Consider the following 24,309-nt stretch of genomic DNA (forward strand, 5'->3'; position numbering starts at 1 on the left):
GAGCCTGCGCGTCCGGAGCCTGTGCTCTGCAACGGAAGAGGCCGCAGCAGTGAGAGGCCCGTGTACTGCAAAAAGAAGAAGAAAAAAAAAAAGGCTGGAAATGAGCAGGTGGCATTTTGAGTCCCTTCACACTTGCCAAGATGGAGATTCCTCAAACATATGAAGAGGGGTTTAGGCAGGGACTGGATGAATAATGGGGTATCTCCTTTCCTTCTCTCCCAAGTCAGATGCATCTACATGTGTACAACTTGACAGCCCTCCTGTCACACCTCCTTCAGGGAGGAAGAGCTGAACTGGGGAAGAGAATTAATTTCTCCCTTGTCATAAGACTAGCCCCAGATTAGAATCAGGGGCACTAAGAACCCAAAACATGGTGATCTCTCCCTCACATTATTGAAAGAAATTTAAAAATACTGAACGGGTCAACAAACTTCTGACCATTTTCCCCATGTTGTCTCTTTATAAAAATGTCAAATTATTTCAAATAGTGGTTTTTCTATTCTGGGGACTTTTGATGGATCTGCTTTATTTGTCTGCTAGGACATTTGCTGCTGACCGAGGTTTGTGAAGTCAGTCACACCCATGAGATTATGTAGCTGGTAAGGCCAGCTACCGTTTATTGAGTGACTACTATGTGCTGGCACTGGGGTGGGCATTTTTCACCAAGTGTCACTAATTCTTACATCCCCAGGTACAGATGAGGAAACTGAGAGGTTACAGGCTAATAAGTGTCCGAGGTAGAATTCAAAGCCCAGGGCCTTCTATTCTCTGAAGCTTCCCAGATGCCGTCAGGCCCCTGCGCCTGGCACAGTCCCTGGCTGACAGCAGGCAGGGACTGAGGAACATCCGCTGAATCAATGAACATTAAAGATGGCACACGAGAGCCTGGTTGAATCTGACAATCACACAGATGTAGTGTCATTAAACGAACGCACACGGATTAAACGGAGAATAAGACTTTAATTGAGCACCAGCATTATATACATAAAATGTGTCCGCATAGAAAAATAAATCCAGTCAAAGTGTCCCTGAGAATCCACAAAGTCTGTGCTCTGTACATGTACAGCGTTTGCTGACGGTTACTTTTGAGTCGAGGCCATTTTTCACATCAGTCTATCGGCACTCTGGTCAGGTTTTACAGCATCTTGGTTTTTATTCCTCATTTTAAATATTTCTGTTTCTCACCATTTAAAACTTGTTTTTCGTTTTGTTTGTTGGGCCGTGTGGCTTGTGGGATCTTAGTTCCCCGACCAGGGATTGAACCCAGGCCCCAGCAGTGAGAGTACCGAATCCTAACTACTGGACCGCCAGGGAATTCCCTGGAACTTTTTTATATTGAGTGAGCACATGAGGCTGAAAATCACACCTTCAGTGGCTATTTTTTCAAATCATTAAGGCCTTTATAAGGTGGCTAGTTCCCAAGATGGAGTATTTGTGCCAAGTGAGCCTTTAAAATCCAGCTCCTTGTTGGTGTGGACATTGTCCCAGCATCTGAGGTTCTCAATCTGGGGGTTACTCAGCTGGTCTCAGCCCTTGTTTGTCGGTTGCTCTGATCACCCTCAGAGGCAGGCGTGAGAAGGAGGGGGTCGCTGTGCCCGGCTGAGTGTGTTTCTTCCTTGGAGGCCAGCTCAGAGGGCCCCTGCCCAGACAAGGTCCTAAGGCTGCAGCCCGCCCCAAGGTTCGGCTTGTGGCTTTCACACGCTTCTGTGATGACGCTCAGTTTGTCAAAAACTTCATTCTCATCAGACAGTGGGAAGGAGAATAAGAGAAGTGTGCTGTGATGAGGATGGTTCAGAAACTGCAGGAGAAAAAAAAGAGTTACTTATCAAATTTCCCCACTTCTTTTTCTGGGCTCACAGTTCTATACAGAACTCCTGGCTGGAAAACGCTGTTTTAAAAAAATGTGACAATAACAGTATGACACTTCCTCAAAAAACTAAAAATAGAATTACCATATGATCCAGCAATTCCACTTCTGGGTATACACCCATAAGAACTGAAAGCAGGGCCTCAGCTCTCTCTCTCTCTCTCTCTCTCTCTCTCTCTCTCTCTCTCTATATATATATATATATATATACACATATATATACCCGTCTTCAGAGCAACATTATTCACAATAGACAAAGATGGAAGCGGTCCAAGGGCCCATCCATGGAGGACTGGATAAACAGAACGTGGTCTAGCCATACAACAGAATATTTTCTGCCTCAAAATGTAATGAAGCTGATACATGTTACAACATGGGTGAACCTTACGCTAAGTGAAATATGCCAGACAGAAAAGGACAAATGGTGCATGATTCCACTTACACGCGGTACCTAGACGAGGCAAATTCACAGACAGAAAGTGATGGTGGTGGCCGGGGCCAGGGGGAGAAGGGAGATGGAGAGGTTTGTTTATCGGATAGTTTCTGCCTTGCAAGATGAAGGGAGTCCTGTGACTGGAAGGTGGTGATGGTTGCACAACAATGTTAGTGTACTTAATACCACTGAACTGGATGCTTAGAAGTGGGTAAGGTGGTAAATTTTATGTTATGTGTATTTTACCACAATTTAAAAAATGCGACAATAAACCTGCATCTCATTTGCTAAGTGATCACAGGTCCCCCTCTGAGAGTTCCTCTTGTAAACCCAGAGGGAGACTTTCAGGATGATCCCAAAGCTGTGGGGCTGATGCCGCCTGGGCGTCCTTGCCTCTAGGAAGCAGGGATGCTGTAAGCACGGGGTAGATGTGTCTTGGAATAACAGCTAGTCTCCTGTGCGTCCTCAGGCTGAGTTAGGGGCCCTCTTTGGGGTCCCTCTGTTTCAGCCAGCTCCGCGGCATGCAGTGTGGCAGCCACCAGCCACTTGAAACCTGGCTGGTCTGGATCTACGTGTGCTGGAGGTGTAAAACACATACCTGATTTTGAAGACTTCGTGTGAAAAAGAGAATGTAAATATTTCAACAATTGAGAAAAGTAATTGAGTGCATGCTGAAATGATATTTGGGATATATTGGGTTGCATAAAATGTATTATTAATTTCCTCTGTTCCTTTTTACTTTAAAAATAACTGTGGCTACTAGCAAATTTTAAATCTATGTGCTTTGTTTCCATCTAGCCCGTTTTACGAACGATGACTCATGGTGTGTCCCTCCCAGCAGACGGGCTAGTTACAGACAGGAACCAGAGTCTAATCATCCTTGTCACTCCAACACTTCAACCATGAAGATGCCTATGTACGTTTCCTGAAATATCTGCTGAGGGCACATTCTCCACTTTTCATCCTTGTAGGTTCACCGAGGCTCTTAAATCTTCAGGACGAGGTGCAGAAACATTCCTTAAAGCGTGGCATTCATCTTTAACTTCTTCCCCTCAGTTGGTTCCACCTTTAAGGGATCAGTTAAGCCTTCTGAAAGTAATTTCCATACCTCAGCCCTCTGAGATGACTTAACCTAAATTCTACCCTCCCCCACCCCCACCAGCCAACCAAAGGGAAAGGCAGGGGTCAGGAATTTCGCCCAGATCCGTTGTGCAAAGGCGGCAGCTGCGGAGAGGAGGGACCTCCCCAAATGCTCGGATCCAGTGGAGCCACAGGAACAGACTGGAAGCTACCCTTGACTCTCCTGGGAGACAGGAGAGGAGAGAACAAAGCAAGATGCGCTAAATGTCAAGAAAGCGAAGAGCAGGCTGGTGGCAGGCTCAGAGTATCCGTGGTGGGTACCTCCCTATGGTTTTTTCAGCTAAAAGTCTCCAGCCCCAGCAAATCTCCCTCAACTCAAAATTAGCCTCTGGGCCAGGGTTAATGAATTCTCTGCATTTTGAGTCAAACTGGAGAATTTCATGATCTGAGGACCCTGATCTGCTCATGGGTTCCTGGCACTTCCTTCGCCCTCACTCCGCTGGCCCCTCTCCAGCCTCCCCCGCCCACCCATATTTCTCACTGGCCCACAGTCAAGCCTGCCAAGTCTTCTAGCCTGGGAGGCCAGAGCTCCTGCCAACTGACCCCTTAATTAAACTCGCCTCTGGCTTTGGTTTGCCTGGTCCCACACTGTCCCATCTGTCCTTTCCTGTCTGATGAGCCCCTCTGATGGTGAAGCCAGAAGCAAAAAGCAGGTACACAGTTTGGCTTCCTCTCGGCTCCCCACTTACAGAACACCTCCTACGCTGAGCGAAGGGCCCGCCCATGTGTTCTTCCTCCTGCGAACAGGCTTCTCAGAAGTGCACCTCTAGAAGATGCACGTCTCATCCTGCTGCTGCAGTCTCGCTGGCACTCTCGTTAGAAGGTTCTGGCCGCTCTGAGTCTCTTGCCTACAGTCACGCGGTCCACGTTCTATCCATGTCAGGAGCTGTGCTGCCCACACTTGTTCACTGGAGCTGAAACAGCTCCCAGCCAAGTCCCTGTCCAGGAACTGCCCTCCGCAGAAGGGAGCTGCCTTGTACGAGTCCTTCCCAGGGGCAGCCCGGACAATGGACTGGCTGGTGTGGGAACAAAGGCCCGACGTCAGTTACCACGACAACACATTAACAGGCCCAGGAAAGCAAGAAGTGGCAAGGCCTCCCTAAGAGACGCACTTCAGAGGGTGGGGGAGTCACCCTGTGAAGAGTCAGGGACCTGTCACATCAGTTTTAGGGATCCCACGGAATAGGGAATGCCAGGACATCCTCTCCAAAGGAAGGACCGTTATTGTGTCTTACCCGCCACCCCTACCAGGGAAGCATGATGCGAAGTGGGTCTCTGGGTTCTGGCGGGGGGGGCAGCACATTCCACACCAGGAATATGGCTCCTGGTGTGAGTGATACAGAAGGCTGCCGGCTCTGAGGGGGGCCTGGAACAGGAAAGCGCCCCAAAGAGGGTACGGGCTTTGGAGCAAGCCGTCCTAGCCACACCTCACGCCGGCTGATGCTGGGGTACGGAGGCCCGGCCTCACCTCCCAGTGACATCTCAGCTGAACCCAGTGAACATGAAGAGGCCGTGAGACCCGGCAGATCCTTGGAGGGTCTGCGGTGGGAAAAGAGGCTGAGTGGAGTTTATGGCAAATCCCAAGAGGAGCGTCACTGTGTGACCACTACAGTTCTGAGGCCAGGCTGGCAACCTGCAGCCGAGAATTATACCCTGTTTGAAAACAGCTCTGGGAGTATTGGCCATGGGGACTTGGGAGAGACAGAGCCTTGGGCCACAGGACACCAGGTGACCGTGCCACCTAGAAGTGACCCTCACGAGGCCTGTCAGACCCACCAGGTCCTGAGGTGGGGTCAGAGGGCACACGTGCAGGCGGCCCGGCCTCCCCTGCACCTACCCCTTCTGCACCAGCACATCTGCCTCTGTTCACACCATGACCGCGCCGGGGGACGGGTCCTCACGACCAGGAGAAGTGGGAAGAGGCCCAACGTGGCTCACAGGGAGGTCAGCATGGCACATGGGCACAAACCAAAGATGGCCCACAGCTGCACTGGAGCCCCAACTGGGGGCCCTGAATGGCAGTGGGGGGGAAGCTCCCAACAGGCAGAGCTCCGGGCCGTGCATCTGGTCATCCCCTTTGTGTGGAAAGAAAAGTGGTCCAAGATCAGGTACTCATGGAATCTGAGGCAGGGGCCGATGGCGAGGCTGGTGGTCAGGGGCCAGAGGAAGGGAGACTGGAAGGCCAGCACAAGGGAGTCCGGAAAGAGGCGCGTGGATGGACTGTGGGAGCAGCTCCAGGTGGGGAGGTCTCTGGACCACATATGAATTCCGAGACCCAGAGCCGGGCCCTCTGCCAGTGGAGCTCTGTCAGGCCTCAGCAGTGCTGGCCACGGCCCTGCAGGATAGGGACAGCCGATCATTCCCGAAACAGGTGTCAACTCCAGTCAGAGTGCACTGGTGCCCCTTCCAGAGTCCATGCCTCAGAATGTGACTTTATTTGGAGATAGGTCCTTACAGAGGTAATCAAGTTAAAGGAGCTCATTAGGGTGGGCCCTGATCTGACCTGAGGAGATTTGGACACAGATGGGAGAACGCCATGTGAAGATGAAGGTGAGATGGGGGGATGCTTCTACAAACTAAGGAACCAAAGGTTGCCAGCAACCACCAGCAGCCTGGGGAACGACCGGGAACGGCTTTTCCCTCACAGCCCTTGAAAGGAACTGACCCTGCTGACACCTGCATCTTGGGCTTCCAGCTTCCAGGACCTTGAGACAATACGTGTCTGTGGTTTCAGCCGCCTAGCGTGTGGTAATTCTGTTATGGTGGCCCGTGCTGACTAACACAGACCTCACATTACATCATGTCAGGCCATGGGACCCCATGACAGCAGAGGAGGCCAGGAGTGCAATACCCTGATGGTATCGTATGCGGGGCCACCCACCCAGCATCTGCCAGCCTGGAAGGACGACAGCTGGCCCGCTGAAGGTACGGGGGTAGGGGGGGATTGGGGAGTGGTGCCAGCTTGGAGACGGTGCCCTGTGAGGACCAGCCATCGTCCTCCAGCACCGGGCATGCATTGAGAGTCAATGACAGTATGTGATAGTGTGTCCCCAAGAAGTAGAGTACAGGGGCTCAGGGACCAAGGGGTAGAAGTAGGAGTGGCCCTGCCTGCCATCACTCCCGCTGACCCACTTGGGGAACTGGTATCCACGCAATCTTAGGCTCTGTGAGCTCAGAGCAGGGGTCAGCAAGCTATGGCCCAGGGGCTGAAACCATGTTTCTTTGTATGGCTCAGGAGTTAAGCACGGTTTTAGAGTTGTAAGTGATGCCATTTAAGTGGTTACATAAGTATCTACATAATATCTCAATCTTGGTCTCAAAGCCTAAAACAGTTACTATCCCAGTGGGGGACGTTTCCGCCAGGAGACACAGTAGGGATCCCATTGAACTTTAAGTGATAGCTGCCACCTCGTCATGCCAGGATCCTTGTGCTAAGAAACTAGCCAGCAAGGAAAGGAGTCGCCACACGGGTCATCAGGAGGAGAAAAGACTGCTGCTACGTGATGGGGGCACCCAGCTGGGTGATGGGGCATCTCATGGTATTGGGACGTCCCCTGCCCAATTCTGATGGCAAGTGGATAAGCACAAGTGCCCAGATCTCTGGTGTCCTGTGACCAGGGGCTCAGTCCTCGCAGAGTGGAGGGTCTGAGTCACCCCATCAGGTCAGTAACCTATGTCAGCAGCAGCTGGTCAGGGGAGAGGGGCCTCTAGAAGGGACAGCCAAGCAGCGGGTGTTACTTGTGCCCGTGGGACCAGCTGCAGTGATGGGGCTGGACCTTGCTCCGTTAACCTTCCTCTTGTAACCTTCACCGGGGGAAGAGATCGACTTAGCTCCTCGAGAAGCTGCGCCCGTGGGTCCCCGTGGTTTATGGGGTGGGCTGGAGTGGACGCTGCAATGAGCCACCCAGATGTCCTTCAGGAAGGAGGAACTTGCTCCCCTGGCTGCTGGGAGTGGGGCTGCCTCCCCGCTGAGCGTCTCCCCCAAGGTTCCCGGGGCTGAAGGAGCTGCCACATCTAGTTACACCTCCTTCCTGGGGGCGCCCACACCCAGCCCAAGGGTAATGTGGGCCCGCGGGCCCTCTAGCCTCAGCCCTGGACATCTCTAAAGAGCCACTCCAGCTCCAGAGCCCCTTCAGGACTGGCATCGTATCCCTCATCCCATCCTGCTGCCCTCTCTCCCGCAGAGGTGTTACTCCCAAGGCTACCTCCACTAAGACTTCTGAATGCAAATCTCCATTTTAGAGCCTGTTTCCTGGGGAATGAGACCAAAGACAGGATCATTTGGGGCTGAGCCTGGCACATTTTCATTTCTAAGTGTGAGAGTATAGGCAGGATGATTTCATTTCTTAAGGTCACTTCCATCCTACAGTCTCTATCCAGGAACATCCTTTCTTCTTCCCAAACCTTTTGAAAATAGCTTTCTTTAAAAAAAAAAAAAATTGCTTTCCTAAAGTCTCGGACACACATCCCGTAATTTCAGTCGCTCTCAGATATCCCACAGCTGAAACCGCACTTGCCCCTCCTCCCATCCTCTGCCCATGGCTGTTCGCTGGCACTCAGCCTACAGTCTTCCCTCTCTCATCTTTTCTGTTCCGAGCTCTGCTTTATCTCTTTCTGTCCCAGGACCATCACCTTTGCTCCCTGATGACTTGGGGCTCGGGGCAGGGAAGGTCGGAGAAGGAATAACATGCAGGTTGGAGGACGGGATTCGGAAAACAAACCTTTACCCCCTCCCGTAGGGCTGTTCCATGAGCTCAGACTTCCCTGGAGTGGCACCAGGGATGGGACCAGCGTGCAAGGTGCGTGTCATTCTCCAGGAAACCACGCTGCGCTGAGTTAGGCGGCCCTGACTTAGAAGGACAACTTCCGGTCAGCGTTTCCGAATCCACACCTGGCTCCATCCTGCTACCTACCTCTTTCAGGTGCTGTGGAAGAGAATTCCTCGGGGGGATGGCATGCTTGGCCTTCTTGTAAACGCACCGCAGCAAGACAAAGCAGCCAGTGAGCGTCAGGAGGACGGTGCACACCGAGGCTCCCAGGACCCCGGCCACGATCCAGGAGGGGGCGATTTCTGCAGGGACAAGGGGCTGCGTCATGTTCTTGTCAGGCACAGATTGGCTGACAGTGACCGTAATGCTATTTTCACCATCACAATCCAAAGGTAACCCCTGACCGTTGCGGGGACCCACACGTTTGTCTCGGAAGGCGTGAGGAGGAAACCCAGCAGCTGTTCGAGGATCCAGAGGTTTCCAAGTCTCACCCTTTCCTGTCTTCCTCCAAGTTGGGTTTCTGGCATGATTGCTGGTACACACAAAAAGCAGCGGCCGCAAGAACTCTGATCCACTTTCTCTACTCACAGGGTAGCAATCAGCTCCCTGGTGGGGATAAAGCTCTTCTGCCTTGAAGCAGAAAACACGACACCCTGGGCCCCAGAGCCCCGGTGAAACACACGCGCTACAGCGTTCTGAACTGAGAACTGCACAGATGACCCCACCTGATCCCCTGCACTCAGAGACCTCCCCTAACAGTGTGGTCGCCAGCAGCCTAAGGCTGAGCTCTGGGACCACCCAGCACCCCCTTGAGCTCCTCTCTGGAAAAACTCAAGGCTACCAAAAGAATTCACCTTTGTTCTGCCAACTCTTGACCATCCTTTCTTAGTGCATTTTCACAAAAAGCTCGGGACTGTAAATCTTTCCTCTGTCCTTTTGGGACCTACATGTATCTCCTACAACCAAGGAGCGTCTTTCTCAAGGACCTGAAAGCCATTTCTTTGAAATGTCATCATCGGGAAGGAGCAAGCCCCCGTCTAAGAGTTCCAGTGGGACCTACCCTGGCATGGTTGGTGACACTATGATGAACCCCTGGGGGACAGTGCCTGGGTCTCCTTGGGTCTCCAACCCAGACATTTTAGCATCTTAGACAAGGACATTCCACAAGCACACCTGGTTGATGGTGAGAAAATTCAAAGGATGCTTTTGTGACTCACCAAGAGGGGGAAATGGGGAAGGAGAGCAGACACTGTTTTACACAGGCTGTGAATTGTGGGAGAATCTAGTGATCAACACCCTCTATATAAGGCTCTCTAACTTGTTTCAGTCTGTCTGATCATGCTGTTAGGTGGACTCCCTTTCTGTTTCACAGGGAAATCGTGCCTTTGCTTACCTATGGGATTAATCTGTAGGCAGTGGGCTTAGATATTACTTCCTCCCTGTCATTTACTAGCTGAGCAACTTTGGGCAAGTTACTTCACCTCTCTGGACCTTCACCTTCTGTCTCTGAAAGGGGAGAAGAGCCTTTCAATGCTCTCATTGAAAACTTGTGAGGTTTAAATGAGAGAACTATGTTTAAAAAAACCTAAAATGATGTTTGACAAAAGCAGATTTTCAGTGGGCTATACTTTTCCTTTCCTTTTTTTAAAAAAAATATTTATTTTTGGCTGCGTTGGGTCTTCGTTGCTACACGTGGGTTTTCTCTAGTTGCGGTGAGCGGGGGCCACTCTTCCTTGCGGTGCGCAGGCTTCTCATTGTGGTGGTTTCTCTTGCTGCGGAGCACGGGCTCTAGGCACTCAGGCTTCAGTAGTTGTGGCATGTGGGCTTCAGTAGTTGTGGCACGTGGGTTCAGTAGTTGTGGCACGTGGGCTCTAGAGCACAGGCTCAGTAGTTGTGGCACATGGGCTTAGTTGCTCCGTGGCATGTGAGATCTTCCCGGACCTGGGACCGAACCCGTGTCCCCTGCATTGGCAGGCGGATTCTTAACCACTGAGCAACCAGGGAAGCCCTACTTTTCCTTTCCTTTTAAAAAATGTTTGGGGGCTTCCCTGGTGGCGCAGTGGTTGAGAGTCCATCTGCCGATGCAGGGGACACAGGTTCGTGCCCTGGTCCGGGAGGATCCCACATGCCACAGAGTGGCTGGGCCCGTGAGCCATGGTCGCTGGGCCTGTGCGTCTGGAGCCTGTGCTCCGCAACGGGAGAGGCCACAACAGTGAGAGGCCCGCGTGCCGAAAAGAAAGAAAAAAAAAAAGTTTGGATTTTGTCAGTTAATGGGTGATCACTTAAGAGTCACGAAATATTTCAAATAGTTCTCTTTTCGGTCAAAGTGTGTGCCTCATGCCATGTTTCATGACATAAACCTTAAGGAATATTTAAATGCATGATTTTAATAATGTCCTTATTAATAACGGTAATGACATCCAACCCATATTGCGGGTTCACTCCGTGCCTGGCGCTGTCCTGGGTGACACCCTTTGATTCCCCTCATTTTGCAGACGAGGCGGCCAAGGCACCAGGCAGTTCAGGATGTGCCCCACACCACTCGTTACATTGGAGTCCACAGCAGGGAAGGACGGGACACAGGACATCCGGGCATGTACTCAGGCTTGGGGAAAGCAGTTGGCAGGTGTTTAGAGGAAAGAGGGATGATTCCAAGGTCAGGGATTCTAGTGATTCAAGCTGGATGGGGATCCCCAAAGCACAGAATTCTGATTCAAGCACAAATGATTCATGAAAGGAATAAAAAGATAAGCTCTTGTTATTTAACGGTGCTGTTGAGAGGCTTAGCCATGGCAGGAGGAACACAGGCGGGTCGACTCAGCCTCAGATAGAGGCGTGGCACTGGACAGGGAACTACAGAAAAAGAAAGGAGACTGACAGAGAATTCCCTCCAGAGAGACAGCAAGACTTTCCATCTTCTATATGGCTCTGCATTCCTGAGAAAATTTGCTTAATATGATTGGAGAACAGCTTCGGATGGCACTGAAAAGATCACGTGCCTGGTTGAGGTGAAAGATTCCTAGATTCAGGCAAGTAATTTGTGCATTTACAAAACGAAGGAAAAAAACCCAACAACAAGATTCAGGAAACTCCAGCCTGGAAAGCTTGATGTGATATCCAGAAAAAAATACAGACATTCTGGAATGGATGGTTAAGTGGCTAATTACAAATACTTAAGAAAGATAAGGACAATCACAAAAAATAATAACATGAGGCCACCGAGAAGAAATTGGCTCAAAGTGGCTGCCTTTCCTTTTTTGGATAGGGTTACTTGTTGGTAAATTACGGCACATTATGGGCTGGTTTTTCCCAGCTGTTTTCCTTGGAATGCTCATCCTCAAAAAAGATGTTGAAAGATCAAATATGCTAAAAATGCTAACATATAGGGTGACTTTTCTGAGAAATGCGGCGTACCATCATTTCCAAGCACATCTGACTACCGGGCTCTTGTTTTGAGAAATGTCCCATAACCACTCACGGGACACAGTTGTGATAGTGCTGCACTTGGCACTGGGTGTCCATTTCAGTCATATTTGCCGAAGTCTTACATGGCGACTTTGTGGACAGTAAAAGCAAAGAGCTTACATAATAGTCCACTACGTTCAGACGGACTGGTGACCAGTAAGCAACCAGTTAGGTGGTCTAGAGGGAGGTATATCCTAGACACACCAACAGTTTAAACAACGCACTGGTAAGGATCCTGAACCTCCTACCAGCAAATCAGTGGATGAGACAGAGCAAAACAGGGAGAGAAATACGTTCAATGACAAAACCCAACATTCACGAAGAACGGGATAAGCTGAAATGATGAATCACTGTGACGGCAGCACTGCAATTGCCTCAGAACGGCAGTGACACAGAAGATGAAAAGTATTACTCTCTGGAGGGAATTCTTTATTACTCTCTTTGTATTTCTGTAGCCCCCAGATCAGCACCTTGCTTCCAGGAGGGCCTCTGTAAATGAAAATGGTCAGGAGCAGACCTGCATATATGCATCCTTTTGTGGTCTGAGCTGGCGGAACCTCTGGACATCTATAAGTGACAAAAAGGCCCCAAAGGGCCTGACGTTTGTACACAGACATCTAGGCCACAAGTTTTTATCATTCTGTACGCCAATGCAATGCATCCGTACAAAATTACTCAGTGTCTAGGCCAACTGGTACCCTCCCCCTCCCTCATTTCCTTCTTCCCTTCCTCTTTCCCCATGTTTTCTTTTTTAAGAAACACCAAGCGTGGAGGCACTCTGCTAGACACTGCGGTACACATGATATGTGGGGGACTGTGTTGAGGTCCTGAATTCACGAGGAACCCTAAACCCAGCTTGCTGAGGACAGTGAAGGGGTTTCCAAACTCTTCCCATCACGTGCCTGAAGGAACTGGAGATGCGCAGCCTCGGAAGGAAAGGCTTCTGGCGGGGGGTGTCAGGGCTCGACCTTGGCTGGGTGGGCTTGGGAGGACTGAGACTTGCTTCAGGGATCCCAAGAGGACAGAACGAGCACACTGGAGACGGACGCGTGGAGGGAGACCTCAGCTCCCCGGACGGAAGGATCTCCCATCAATCCCTTTGGTCTAGGAGTGAACGAGCTGCCTCAGAAGGTGGGGTCTCCTTCCCAGCATGAGGCGGTCAGTCGCGGCTGAACTGGGTGGGAGTTTGAGCTGGATGATGATCTCTAAGGAGCCTTCCGGCCCTCACACTCTCGGGGAGTCTCTAAAGCTACTTAAGATGCTCAGAGGAGGGACTTCCCTGGAGGTCCAGGGCTTAGGACTCCGTGCTTCCACTTTAGGGGGCGTGGGTTTGATCCCTGGTGGGGGGACTAATATCCCACAAGCTGCATGGTGCCCTCCCTTCAGGAAAAAGATGCTCAGAGGAGACAGAGCTGTAGACGGTGCATCTCGAGACTCACCGTCAGCAGCTGTTTGCTCACAGACAGGCTCACTCCACTCCCCGGTTTTGTTCCGATCAGGAAGAAACCCTCGAACTTGAACACAGTAAGTTGTCTGTGACTCAAGATTTCGGAGGACCTCGAAGTCATACTGACCAGTAACTGGAAACTAGTAACAGAGACAAAAATAAGAACATGGCTCAGCAGTGAAGGGACGTCGTCTTTTCTCCCGCCTCCCCGCCCCACTTACTCGTCATAATCTTTCCTTCAGGCTCAAAATAGGAGGATGAAGGAAGCAGGCGCTCCTCCTGGGTCGTCTCAGGGGCCCCGGAGACCATTCTGAGGTCGGGGTGGGCAGGGCAAGGGCTGACCACGGTCCTGCCAAACCACCTCATGCCCTGAATTCTCCAGTTTAAATGACACACAAGCCATCCCACTTCCTTTTTTAAAAAAAATAAACCAGTTGTATGGGTTGAATTTCGCCCCTCCCAAATTCGATGTTGAAGTCCTAACCCCTAGTACCTTCAAAAGTGACTTGGTTGGATAGAGGGTCTTTGCGGATGTAATCAACGTAAATGAGGTCATTAGCGTGGGCCCCAATCCAATACGACTGGTGTCCTTATAAGGAGAAAATTTAGACACAGACGTGCACACAGAATGCCACGTAAGGATGAGGCAGGGATTGGGGTGATGCCTCTATATACTAAGGACCCAAAGATTGCCAGCACCCACCAGAAGCTGGGCGAGAGGCCTGGAACAGATCCTTCCTCATGGTCCTTAGAAGGAACCAATCCTGCTGACACTTTGATCTTGGACTTCCAGCCTCTAGAACCTTGAGACAATACACTTCTGCTGTTTCATCCACCCAGTTTACAGTACTTTGTTAAAGCAGCCCTGGCAAATGAACACACCAGTCATCTACAGTAAGACTCAGTGTGATTTTCTAAGTCCAGAGCATGTTCCTGACAAGGCTGCCTGGGGGTCTCCTCTGAATCACTTCTCCATTCACGGACCTGAGCTGCCCGCCCCCCAGCGTCTCGACTCCCCTCGAGGGCACACCCCTCAGCCTAACTCTGGTGGGGGCATCCCAGACTCATCTTAGTTTAATTTAAATATATCATAATTGATGATGTATTTCTGAATTTGAGAAACCAAAATAGTTTACAGCAAAATCAAGGGAATTAAAAGAGTACATACTGCCTGTATTTCCAGCATGGTTACAATTTCCTCACAGAAGGGCCTTATGAAAAATCTGTTATGTGGATAGGAGCTGCAATAGAAAGTGAGCACAGACTCTGTTTTTACTTTAGTAATTGGTTACTTTTCTTTGGGGGCTGGGCCTGCTGACAGCTTGATTCCTTTATTGTATAAGAAGCTAAGCTCACTGAAGGCAAGAATTGGATTTTACCAATTGAAAACATGAAGAGTACAGTATAACTTCTAATCATTAAAAGTAGAAATAAAAACAAAAAACCCCTGGCTTTCATTTCCAGGAACCCAATATTTCTAAAACCTTACAATGCATTTTTTTCAAGGCTAAACTCAGAGGTAGACACGTCAGACACATACATGGAAGAGGGTGGCACGGATGTGAGGGCTTTTCTAGCCTTTTTTCGCTTCTGGACAACTTCTGATTTTTTCTCACTTTCTCCCATCAGGAAGAAAGAATTTCTAAAAGCTTTTAATGCTCTTAGCTTGGCGACCTAATATGGCACTCGCTCAGAGACACCTGCATTCTAAAAGGGAACCATTTAATCTTATTTCTTTCAGGCTGCTGTAACAATACCAATGACTGGGTGGTTTATCAACATTTATTTCCCACAGTTTTGGAGGCTGGGAAGTCCAAGATCAAGGCACTGGCAGATCTGGTGTCTGAGGAGGGCCTGCTTCCTGGTCCATAGCTGGGTCTTCTCAGGAGTCCTCACATGGTGGAAGAGGCAAGGGAGCTCTCTGGGGCCTCCTTTATAAGGGCACTAATCACATTCACGAGGGCTTCACCTTTATGACCTAATCACTTCCCAAAGGCTCCACGTCCTACTACCATAACATTGGGGATTAGGTTTCAAAGTATGAATTTGCAGGGGAGTGTGGGTGGGGTGGGGAGAGGGGGAAGGGAACATAAACGCTGAGTCTATAGCACCTATAAACTGGTAAAGGTGACCCTGCAGGCACAGTGAGGGAGGCACTGGGGAGCAGGCAGCCTTTCCAACACTCTGTGTGTCACACCAAAGTCTTCCACACTGCAGGCAGAGTGAAGGCACAAATAAGTAACCATATGCCTGTCCTGAGGGCATATTCTAGGTAAGAAGCTAAAGAGATAAACTGGGTTTTGAATTTCATGCCTGGGGCAGGAGGCACTCAGGCCTGGTAACTGTGGAATCTGATCCTTAATCACAGTAGGCTGCAAGCTCCAGGAGTTACCTTCATACCCCAGACTTTGGCAGGGACACTTGCATTTGATAAGTGACCATAAAACTTTCTGTGTTGCTTCCTAGGCACACAAATCCTGGGGTCTTGACTATAAGCAAAGTCATCTATTCTGTGAAGAAGGCAGATACCCTGCATCAGTTAACGAAGCATTTTTAAAAACTGAAGTATAGTTGATATACAATATCTTATTGGTTTCAGGTGTGCAACATAGTGATCTGACATTTATATACGTTACGAATTGATCACAACAGAGCATTTTTGGGGGAGGGAGATTAACTTGAGATTTTTGGGGGGCTACATAGTATGTAGATATAAATTTAATTACATCATTCTTCAGACAATATACATGGGTGACCCTTTCTTCCCAAACACTTGAGAATCAGTGATAAAATCAACATTTAATGCAGAGGAGATAACATACCCATAACTTAACTTACATAAAATATACGTAAGTTAGTTTAGGACCACAGATGGCATTCAACTCAGAAGCACTAAGTGTAAGAGTTGAACAAAGATGAATGAAAATAGTCTTGACACGTCTACACAAGGGGACGGGAACCTCACGTATTGACCATACCCATTGTTCAGGTAATGGGACAAGCTTACTTTTTTCATTATGTCATTAAATTCCTCAACAATCCTATAAAGTAGGTTATTATCCCCACTTTATTAATGAAGTGGATGATATGCCCATTTTGCAGACCTGAGAAGCTGAGGTCAAGAATGTGACTAGAGTCACACAATGGCAGGGGCAACGTTCCAACAGGATCTTTCCACTCCCAGCCCATGTTGTGAAAGGCACTGTCCCTGGAAGAGGAGGAAAGCAACGGGGAAAAGTGGGGTCAGTCCAGTAAAATGTGACACCCACCATTCATCCAGGGCTGGGGCTGCCCTGGACACGGACTTGACTATTCTGTGGTGTACTGGGGCCTCATGGCATGAAGCAGTAGACATTCACTGATCACCTGACTCCGCTGACTCCAAGTTCCACCAGCCAACAGCTGAGTCAGCTCTGCCTTCTTAGGCAACTTCCCTTTGGGGAGAGAAAGGCCTGAGCTCCTGCACCAGCACCCAGGAAGTCTGCTCTGTGCATTGCCCTTGTGGAATGGGAAGCATGACCTGACATACCGGCCATCCCCCACAATGGGAAGCTTCTGGAGCTCAAAGGACCAGGCCTGAGATCCTCTGGACCAGTGGTCCCCAACCTTTTTGGTACCAGGTACCAGTTTCGTGGAAGACAATTTTTCCAAGGACCGGGGGCGGGGGGGTGGTTTCGGGATGATTTATTTACTGTGCAGTTTATTTATTTATTTATTTATTGTGCAGTTTATTTCTATTATTATTACATCAGCTCCACCTCAGATCATCAGGCATTAGATCCTAGGGGTTGGGGACCCCTGCTCTGGACCATAAGGTGCTGCCACCTGGCAAAGCCTCCCTCCGACCAACACTGAGCAAAGGAGAGGGAGCTTATATCTGCAACGCAGGTGATTCGCCGTGCTTACCTTTTCGTCTGAGCCATTTTTCCAATATTGCACATGATAAGTCCATGAGTTATAAATATTCCTCATGCTCCATGTTTCAGGTTCATTCTTAATTTTCGGGGCTAAGAAACGCATATGTAAAGAATTAGCAAGTGCTTCTACTTGGATTCTGGGAGGTCCGATAATGGCTAAGTATGAGAACAAAGCAAAATGACAATCAAAATTCACATGTTAAAAACATCAACATTTACTTTTCGTAACTGGGCAGACCAACTGGGCTACTGAAGTACTCTGCCCTGTGATACACTGCTGAGGTGATGCTGACAGACGTGGCTAAGGAGGATTCTTGGATTTTGTTTCTTAAAAAAAAAAAAAAAATCTATTAATCTTTGCCTTCATTAATCAGGTTTAGTCCATTTATGTTTACTGTGATTTGATATATTTGGAATTATTCCAACTACATTAATTTGTGTTTTCTGTAAAGAGTCCCATTTTTTTTTTTTTTAATTCCTCTCCTCTTTCCTTCTTTCTGTTGGGTTGAATTTTCTTTATTTCCATTGTTGGGTTGGAAGCAGCAGATGGTATTTCTATTTTTAGTGTTGAACCTATATAATTAAACCACTTTCCAGCAAATACATTTTCCAACAAAGTCTGAAACTAGATCTTCCCAGACCAGGGCTTGAACCCATGTCCCCTGCATTGGCAGGCGGATTCTTAACTACTGCGCCACCAGGGAAGTCCTGGGCAATCCTTCTAATGCATCTCTCGATCTGCTCTTTGGAGGGCTGCACTTGAGTTCTGTTCATGAGATTCTTCTCCTTATTCTCTCAATTGCTATCTGGTGGTTTAATTAGTTTTCAATTCCTGATGTTCTAATGATGTTCATTTTATGACCTCTGGTGGGTCCCCATGACCTTCCAGCTCTAACCCGGGAATATTTTTTTCAATGCCGACCAGCCAGCCTGACCCAACCCATCTGCCATCAGCTGTATCCGTCCCTCTGTCCTTCATCCTGGGCCAGCTGGCCTTTCTGTCTCTACACCTACCTAAAATCAGTCTTTATTCTTCTGCTGATTGCATCACATTTCTTTAAGTCATGATTCCAAACTGACTTCCTCCTCCAAAATTCAACACACAAATCCTTCTAGTTTTTCTCATTAACAGCACTGGCTCCAACTCGTTTTTACCCTCGAGGCATTAAAGTCATCAAATTTATATTTAATTATCTTATTGCTTTATGCCTATCCTGTCCTATCTCTCCCACAAGCTTCTTTAAGGCCACAGCTCTTTTTATTACATTCCCTAAGCTCCTTGTGCAAGGCCATCCACTTGGTGGGCACTCAAAGAATTCTTGCTGACGGGCCAACCAAGGGGGAAATGAAATCAAGGCAAGATGATGACATAACAACAAAATAAAAACCAAGATGGCTTACTGTCATCCACAGGACAGAAGGTGATGTTTATCCAGTCTGAATGCTCGTCTTCAAATTGAGCCCTGACCCTCAAGGTGTGGTCACCATACTTGGAAAGACTTGAGAAATCACATTCCGTCAAGACAGTACTTGTGCATATATCTTGGAATTTCCTATAACTACAAAATCAGAAGAAATCATGAGAGTTCTAACCTCAGTCGCTCTGAGGCTGACTGATGCTTTATTCTTCTGCTACCAAAGGATAATGGAGGATAACGTGAGAAGAATAAAGCAAATTCTTTACTGTCAATTTCAAAGAATACTATGTATCATTCATAGGAGCATTTTCCAAACTGTGCTCCATGGAACCTTAATGATCCTTGAGGTATCATAAGACATTTCAAAAACAGTCCATCCCACAGTCAAACAATTTGGGGCAAAAACTGGGTGAGACATGAACAGGTGTCTGTCCTCACAACAGAACTGCTCAGAGACTTTCATATCCTAATAAAACGTGTCTTTCCAAAAAGGGGTTGAGTATTCAACATATTTGACCAAGAAAGCTACCTTCTTTGACTATGTATTTCTGAAACTTGTGGGGCATGGTTTGTGAAATGTTGATATTCACAGATTAGCCAAAATAAGTGTATCACAATGATTTCAAATAATGTCTTGTAAGTGACTATTGTTCAGTTACGCTGGAAAAATTATAAAATTCGTTGACCTCAGATCTCCAGCCCTGGCACCAACCCCTGAAGGGAGGGTGGCAGAAACATGAAGTGGAAGGAAAGGAATGTTTGAGAGTACCTACCAGGTGCGTGTAACTTAACCTCATAACAGCCAAAGGAGCTATAATTAGCTCCACCTGAGGTAAGGAAATCCAGGCTCTGGTCTTGCAAAAAGTAAGAATCTTGTCTGACTGGCACCTTCCTGTCTTTGTGCCAAAACCAATCTGGCTACCCTAAGAGGTAATAATGAAGGTGATGGTGATAAAAATAATAACAGCCAACACTTGTCAAGCACGTAGGTGTCAGGTGGGGCACTGATTTCGCAGTATTATCTCATTGAATTTTCACAACCCCAGGAGGGCGGAAGTGACATCACTCCTATTTTATAGGTGAGGCCCAGGTGTAGAGAGCCTAAGACACTCCCCCATGGGACTTGGGTCTGCTTGACTTCAGAGCCCATTGCCTCAGGCACCACTCCACAGTCCATGGCACTCTTAGGAGGCAGAGATAATTGGGCTTATGCTATTTCACTGTCTGCTTTCTTCAGTTAATAGACCACAAACATTTCTCTAATCAATCAAGTCTCCGTGGCTGCCTAACATCCCATCATTGGGGAAATCCAAGGGTCATTTCATGAAGGGGTTTTTCTCACAGGTGGCCATTTCTTTCCATGCATTTAAACTAATGCATGAATTGGGTGGAACACAGAGTATTGCAAGAGTTGTTCTGCAATAACTTCCATTTCACTAGGTCATTTTTATTGCATCTACAGATATTTTTCTTCCCATTAAGTAGCTAATAGGCTCTATTCCCCATATTTACATCTAATTGTTTTAGATGTTTCCATATTCAAATCACCAAGCCATCCTCTGAAGTTCCCTCCACCACCGGCCAGCCCTACCCAATGTACACATACAACAAGAATCTGTACTGTGCAACTGCTCAGGTTAAATTCTAATCAAACCTTTTCCAGAGCCACAGAAGGGTAATCAGATTTTTCAGGATCAAATTTCTTCCACACCCAGCACGTGTTTTGTTTTCCCCAGCACAGGCCATGCTTGGTCTGCAAGTCTACGCTGAGGAGACCCGGAACCCAGGTATCCATTCTTGGTTATTGGGAGCTCTCATCTAAAAGACAAACACCTAAAACCAAATGCCTCTACTCCAATGGCAAAGAAGCAAAGAACAGAACAACAAGAAATAAACCACAGGGGAGAGGGACAGACAGAGAGCGAAGCTCATTTTCCACAGTGAAATCCCTAGAGCTATCAAGACAGAGTGGAGAAAACACAGACGAAATTACAAAACCAGTCAGTGCTAGAAAATACACCGCAGGAGAAAAATAAATCTCAGAATGATGCTTATTAATTAAGTCCTTGGGGAAACTGACAAAACTGGAATATGGACTTAAAGGACTGTATCATTGGTGAAGCTACCAAATCTTGATAACTGTACCACAGCGATGTGAAAGGTTATCCTTGCTCTTATGAAGTACACAATGAGATATTAAGGGGCAAAAGCAAGAAAATGTGGCGAACCTTAAAAATTGGTGAATATAGGCTCTTTGGAAGTTCTTTGTATTATACTTGAAATTTTGAAATGTTTTGTTACCTGGGAATTATTTCGAACTAAAAAGTTTCAAAAAAATGTAAACGAGGAGGGCTTCCCTGGTGGCGCAGTGGTTGAGAGTCCGCCTGCCGATGCAGGGGACATGGGTTCGTGCCCCGGTCCGGGAAGATCCCACATGCCGCGGAGCAGCTGGGCCCGTGAGCCGTGGCTGCTGAGCCTGCGCGTCCGGAGCCTCTGCTCCGCAATGGGAGAGGCCACAACAGTGAGAGGCCCGCGTAACGCAAGAAAAAAAAAAAAAAAAATGTAAACGAGGATTATCTTATTCATCTTTCTCCTTCTTCTCTGACTTAGCAGGCCTTGGATATGTTTGTAAAATAAAGGCCGGGTGGGAGGAGTGTGGGATCCATGGCATCTGAGACCCCCAATTCCTCCCTCCTCACTGAAGGAGCTGTCTGCCTTTGACAAAGTTTCTGAGTCACACGGGAAGCAGGTGTGCGGCTCACTGGCCTTTGGCTTCCTGTTGCTGTCTGCACCTGGCACAAAGGTGCGTCATCTGCACTCCAGCCTGTGGTGTACAGTGGCAGGCTGCCAAGGGAGGGCTGGCACAGGGAAAAACCGACAGGCTGGGCAGGTCCTGGGAGGTCAGAACACCACTGAGGCAATCGTGGTCGGTGATACCCTTCCTTCATAAGCGACTGCCCAGCAGCTGTCTTACATTCAATTTCAGAGTAACTGAGTGCTCACTATGCAAATGATCTGCACCCCCCCAGTACTGGGGTGCGCAGTTTATAACCTACTGGAGGGGGTCGGTGGTAAGCAAGCAAGGGGCTTCCTGCCTGCTTTGAATACCTCAGTTTTCTTGGATAGCTTCCACTGTTGACTTCTAGCAATACTACTCTAATAACTGCAAGATGGTCACCACTGGCATTTGTCTCTTAAAAAACATTAATAGCGACAAGCCCGATATGTTCGCGTTGCGGTAGGCTGCCACTGTGGCCGATGACACTCACCATCTACACGATAAAATGTCTGTCACACCATGAACGATCACAAGAAAAAGGAAAAAGGATTTTACTTGTCTGTTTTCAGAGAACAGCGCTTTCACAAGAATTTCTGGGACAGAAAGAAGAAGGCCAGGAGAGAGGCTCCCCCTGGGCTGTCAAGGTCACTGGGGTGACAGCAGTCAGACTCTCTCCTTGGTCTGACACAGTGACCAGTCCAGCCAAAGCCACCATCCTCTGCCAAGAGCACCCCAGACTTACCTTTGGTACTGAGCTGTGAAAGTCAGATTCCCCTTGGGAAAAGCAGGCGACTCCCACTGTAGAATGTTCCTGAAATTAACTGAATTCATTCTGACATTTTCAGGAGGCGGCACCATTCCTAATGCTGTAAAAATAAAGGGAAAAAAGTTGGCAACTCTCTTCCTCTAAAAGGCTGTCCAAGAAAATAACCATATCCCATACTCAGGTCTTCCCTATGGCTCCGAGTCTTCAAATGGGCATGCGGGTGAAGGAGAGACATGCTTTAGCTGTGCTGAGGAGTCTAGACTGTATCTGAAGAGAAGAAATTGCTAAGGGGAGGAGGATAGTAAGAGTGAAGTGGGGATGGCTGAGGGTGACCTGGATTTGGGTGGTGGTAGAAAGGTGTGAAGGGGTGGGTAGATGGATTTTAGATATATTTCCAGAGGTATAAAATCTAGTTTTCCTAATACATTTGGTGTGAAGAAGTAGATGTCAATATCCACTCCTGGCTTAAGTACCTGATGGCCTGACTGGAGCTGGGGACAGGGAAATCAAGAGTCCCAGTTTAGAATTTGCATTAGGTTTGAGATGCTGAAGGATACGTAAGTCGGTATATCAGAGACAGCTGGATGAATGAGCCTGGGGCACAGAATATAGATCTGGGCTAGAGACAAAAATAGTTGTTAAACTTTTTAATAGAAAACGCCAAACATACACAAAAGTACAGAGAAGAGTATATTAAACCGCCACCGGCCCATCACCCAACTAATGCCAACAGATATAAATTTGAGAGTCGTGAGCCCATAGCTGGTATTTAATGCTAGAGTTCTGCTGATACCCCCCAAAAGGGATAGTGTAGGGGAAGGAGAGAAGAGGGCTCGGGCATGAACTTGGCTGTATGGAGATCTGGTAGAGGGGGAGGATCCCAAATAGAAAAAGGCTGGTAGGTAGGAGGGAAACCGGAGAGCAAGGTACCCTGGAAGGCCAGGGATGAGTTCATCAGGAAGGAAGGAGGGATCCATAGTGCTGTTTGAACCTGGGCTAGCAATTTAGAGCAGGACAGGAAGGGTTTCACTGGATTTAGAACTCAGAAACAACAGAGCTGCAGAGTTGAGGGGCAGAATTCAGATCTTGGGGTGCTGGGGACTTAGTGGGAGGCCCTGACTGCCCGCCCAGGCACTTAGTCACTTTGAGTGCGCCTCTGGGGTCCGCTCAGGGGTCGTCTTTGGGGCCATCGCTGCCCGACGTCGTAGCCGAGCCTCCTGGTTCCCGAGCGCACCTCGGGGCGGGACGCAGCGCCAAGGCGGGGCCGGGTCTCCGCGCAGGCAGCCCGGCTTGGGAAGCGCGCTGGGCGCGCGATTGAGCCGACACTCCGGAGAAGGCCCGGCGTCCCCTCCCCGCAGACCCCTCACCTGACACCAGGAGGCAGCCGCCCAGCCAGCTCCGGAGGCTCTGCGCCATGGTCGCGCATGGGGCCCGGGAGGGCGCTCGCGGGACCGCGGGCAGCCAACGGGCGCCGGGGTACGCGCCCCTACGCCCGCTTCCGCGCCAGCGTAAGGGAGCTCCGGTGCCCCCGCCCCGAGGCTGCTTCCGGGAACCGGCGGGGCGGGGCGACACGAAGCCCCGCCCCTGCCTCGGACCCCGTCCCGGCGTGCCAGTCTCTAGAGGCCGCTCTCACCCGATTGGCAGGGGCAGGTGCAGAGGTGGAAGGGCACTATCCTCCTCCAGGTGAGTGGAAAACAGATTGTAAAACAGATTGCAAAACTGTACGTGCCGTGTCCCTATTACATTAAATTCATGCTTTGAAAGGAGTCGCAAGTTAAATAAATACACTCCAACGCCAACCCAGAGGTGATATCTGGATGGTGGTGGTTTACACCATGCAGTATTCCCCAAGTTTTCTCCAGAGAACAGGCACGGCCTCTGTAACCCCTCTCCCCGCAAATAAACTGATTTTAAAGCACTCCATTAGCAAATCCAGTTTGAGAGGGTCTTCTTTACCGTAACTCCCCCCTCCCCCCAGGGATAAGCAACAACACAAAGCCAAGTCATTTCTTTGTCGATAATCGTTTGTCTCACAACACTGCTGAGAAAGGCCTAATTTCCTCTTTTTCAGCTCTGCAGTGGTGAGGTTGGAAAACCCAGAGCAGGGTAAGTACCAGGGGGTGTAAGACACTGCCTGACGTCTGTCGCTAAAACACCTCACATGAACTTGAACGCAGGGAGGGAGAATGTGCCTTTGGCCCCAATAGGCCACTGCACAGAGTTGGAGGGAGTTTTGTGCAACCTAGAGATGCCAGCAGAACCACACATCCGCTGCACATATATCCTGTCTAATAAGAAACAACTCTGA

At 48.8% G+C, this 24,309-nt stretch overlaps 1 protein-coding gene across 3 annotated transcripts; it reads right to left on the reverse strand.

Annotated features, from left to right (window-relative positions):
• Nucleotides 1-940: 940 nt before the first annotated feature.
• On the reverse strand, nucleotides 941-24,190 carry IL10RB (interleukin 10 receptor subunit beta). Of its 3 annotated transcripts, none has more exons than XM_022552976.3 (7): nucleotides 23,369-24,190; nucleotides 21,978-22,101; nucleotides 18,440-18,597; nucleotides 17,028-17,128; nucleotides 13,114-13,261; nucleotides 8,354-8,511; nucleotides 941-1,798 (listed from the first exon to the last, which is right to left on the reverse strand). In XM_022552976.3, the coding sequence occupies exons 1-7, from the start codon at nucleotides 23,415-23,417 to the stop codon at nucleotides 1,517-1,519; spliced, it is 1,020 nt and encodes a 339-aa protein (XP_022408684.2). In that variant the 5' UTR covers nucleotides 23,418-24,190; the 3' UTR covers nucleotides 941-1,516. The 3 variants fall into 3 exon arrangements, with proteins under 3 accessions (XP_022408684.2, XP_022408682.2, XP_022408683.2); XM_022552974.3 differs by having other exon boundaries at nucleotides 17,028-17,194; XM_022552975.3 differs by lacking the exon at nucleotides 23,369-24,190 and adding an exon at nucleotides 22,475-23,345 and having other exon boundaries at nucleotides 17,028-17,194.
• Nucleotides 24,191-24,309: the final 119 nt, after the last annotated feature.

This window comes from Delphinapterus leucas, chromosome 4, assembly GCF_059928025.1.
Source record: "Delphinapterus leucas isolate spDelLeu-1000000601 "Yukka" chromosome 4, BTC_Dleu_Yukka2, whole genome shotgun sequence".
NCBI classification, from domain to species: domain Eukaryota; kingdom Metazoa; phylum Chordata; class Mammalia; order Artiodactyla; family Monodontidae; genus Delphinapterus; species Delphinapterus leucas.

Bases quoted from the DNA above. Each gene is read 5' to 3' on its own strand.
- IL10RB (XM_022552974.3), bottom strand. From the start codon at position 23,417: ATGGCGCAGAGCCTCCGGAGCTGGCTGGGCGGCTGCCTCCTGGTGTCA. The intron at 18,598-21,977 runs GTAAGTCTGGGG...CTGATTTTGTAG, and splicing joins TTCACAGCTCAGTACCAAAG to TTATAGGAAATTCCAAGATA. The intron at 13,262-17,027 runs GTAAGCACGGCG...CTCTGTTACTAG, and splicing joins AAAATGGCTCAGACGAAAAG to TTTCCAGTTACTGGTCAGTA.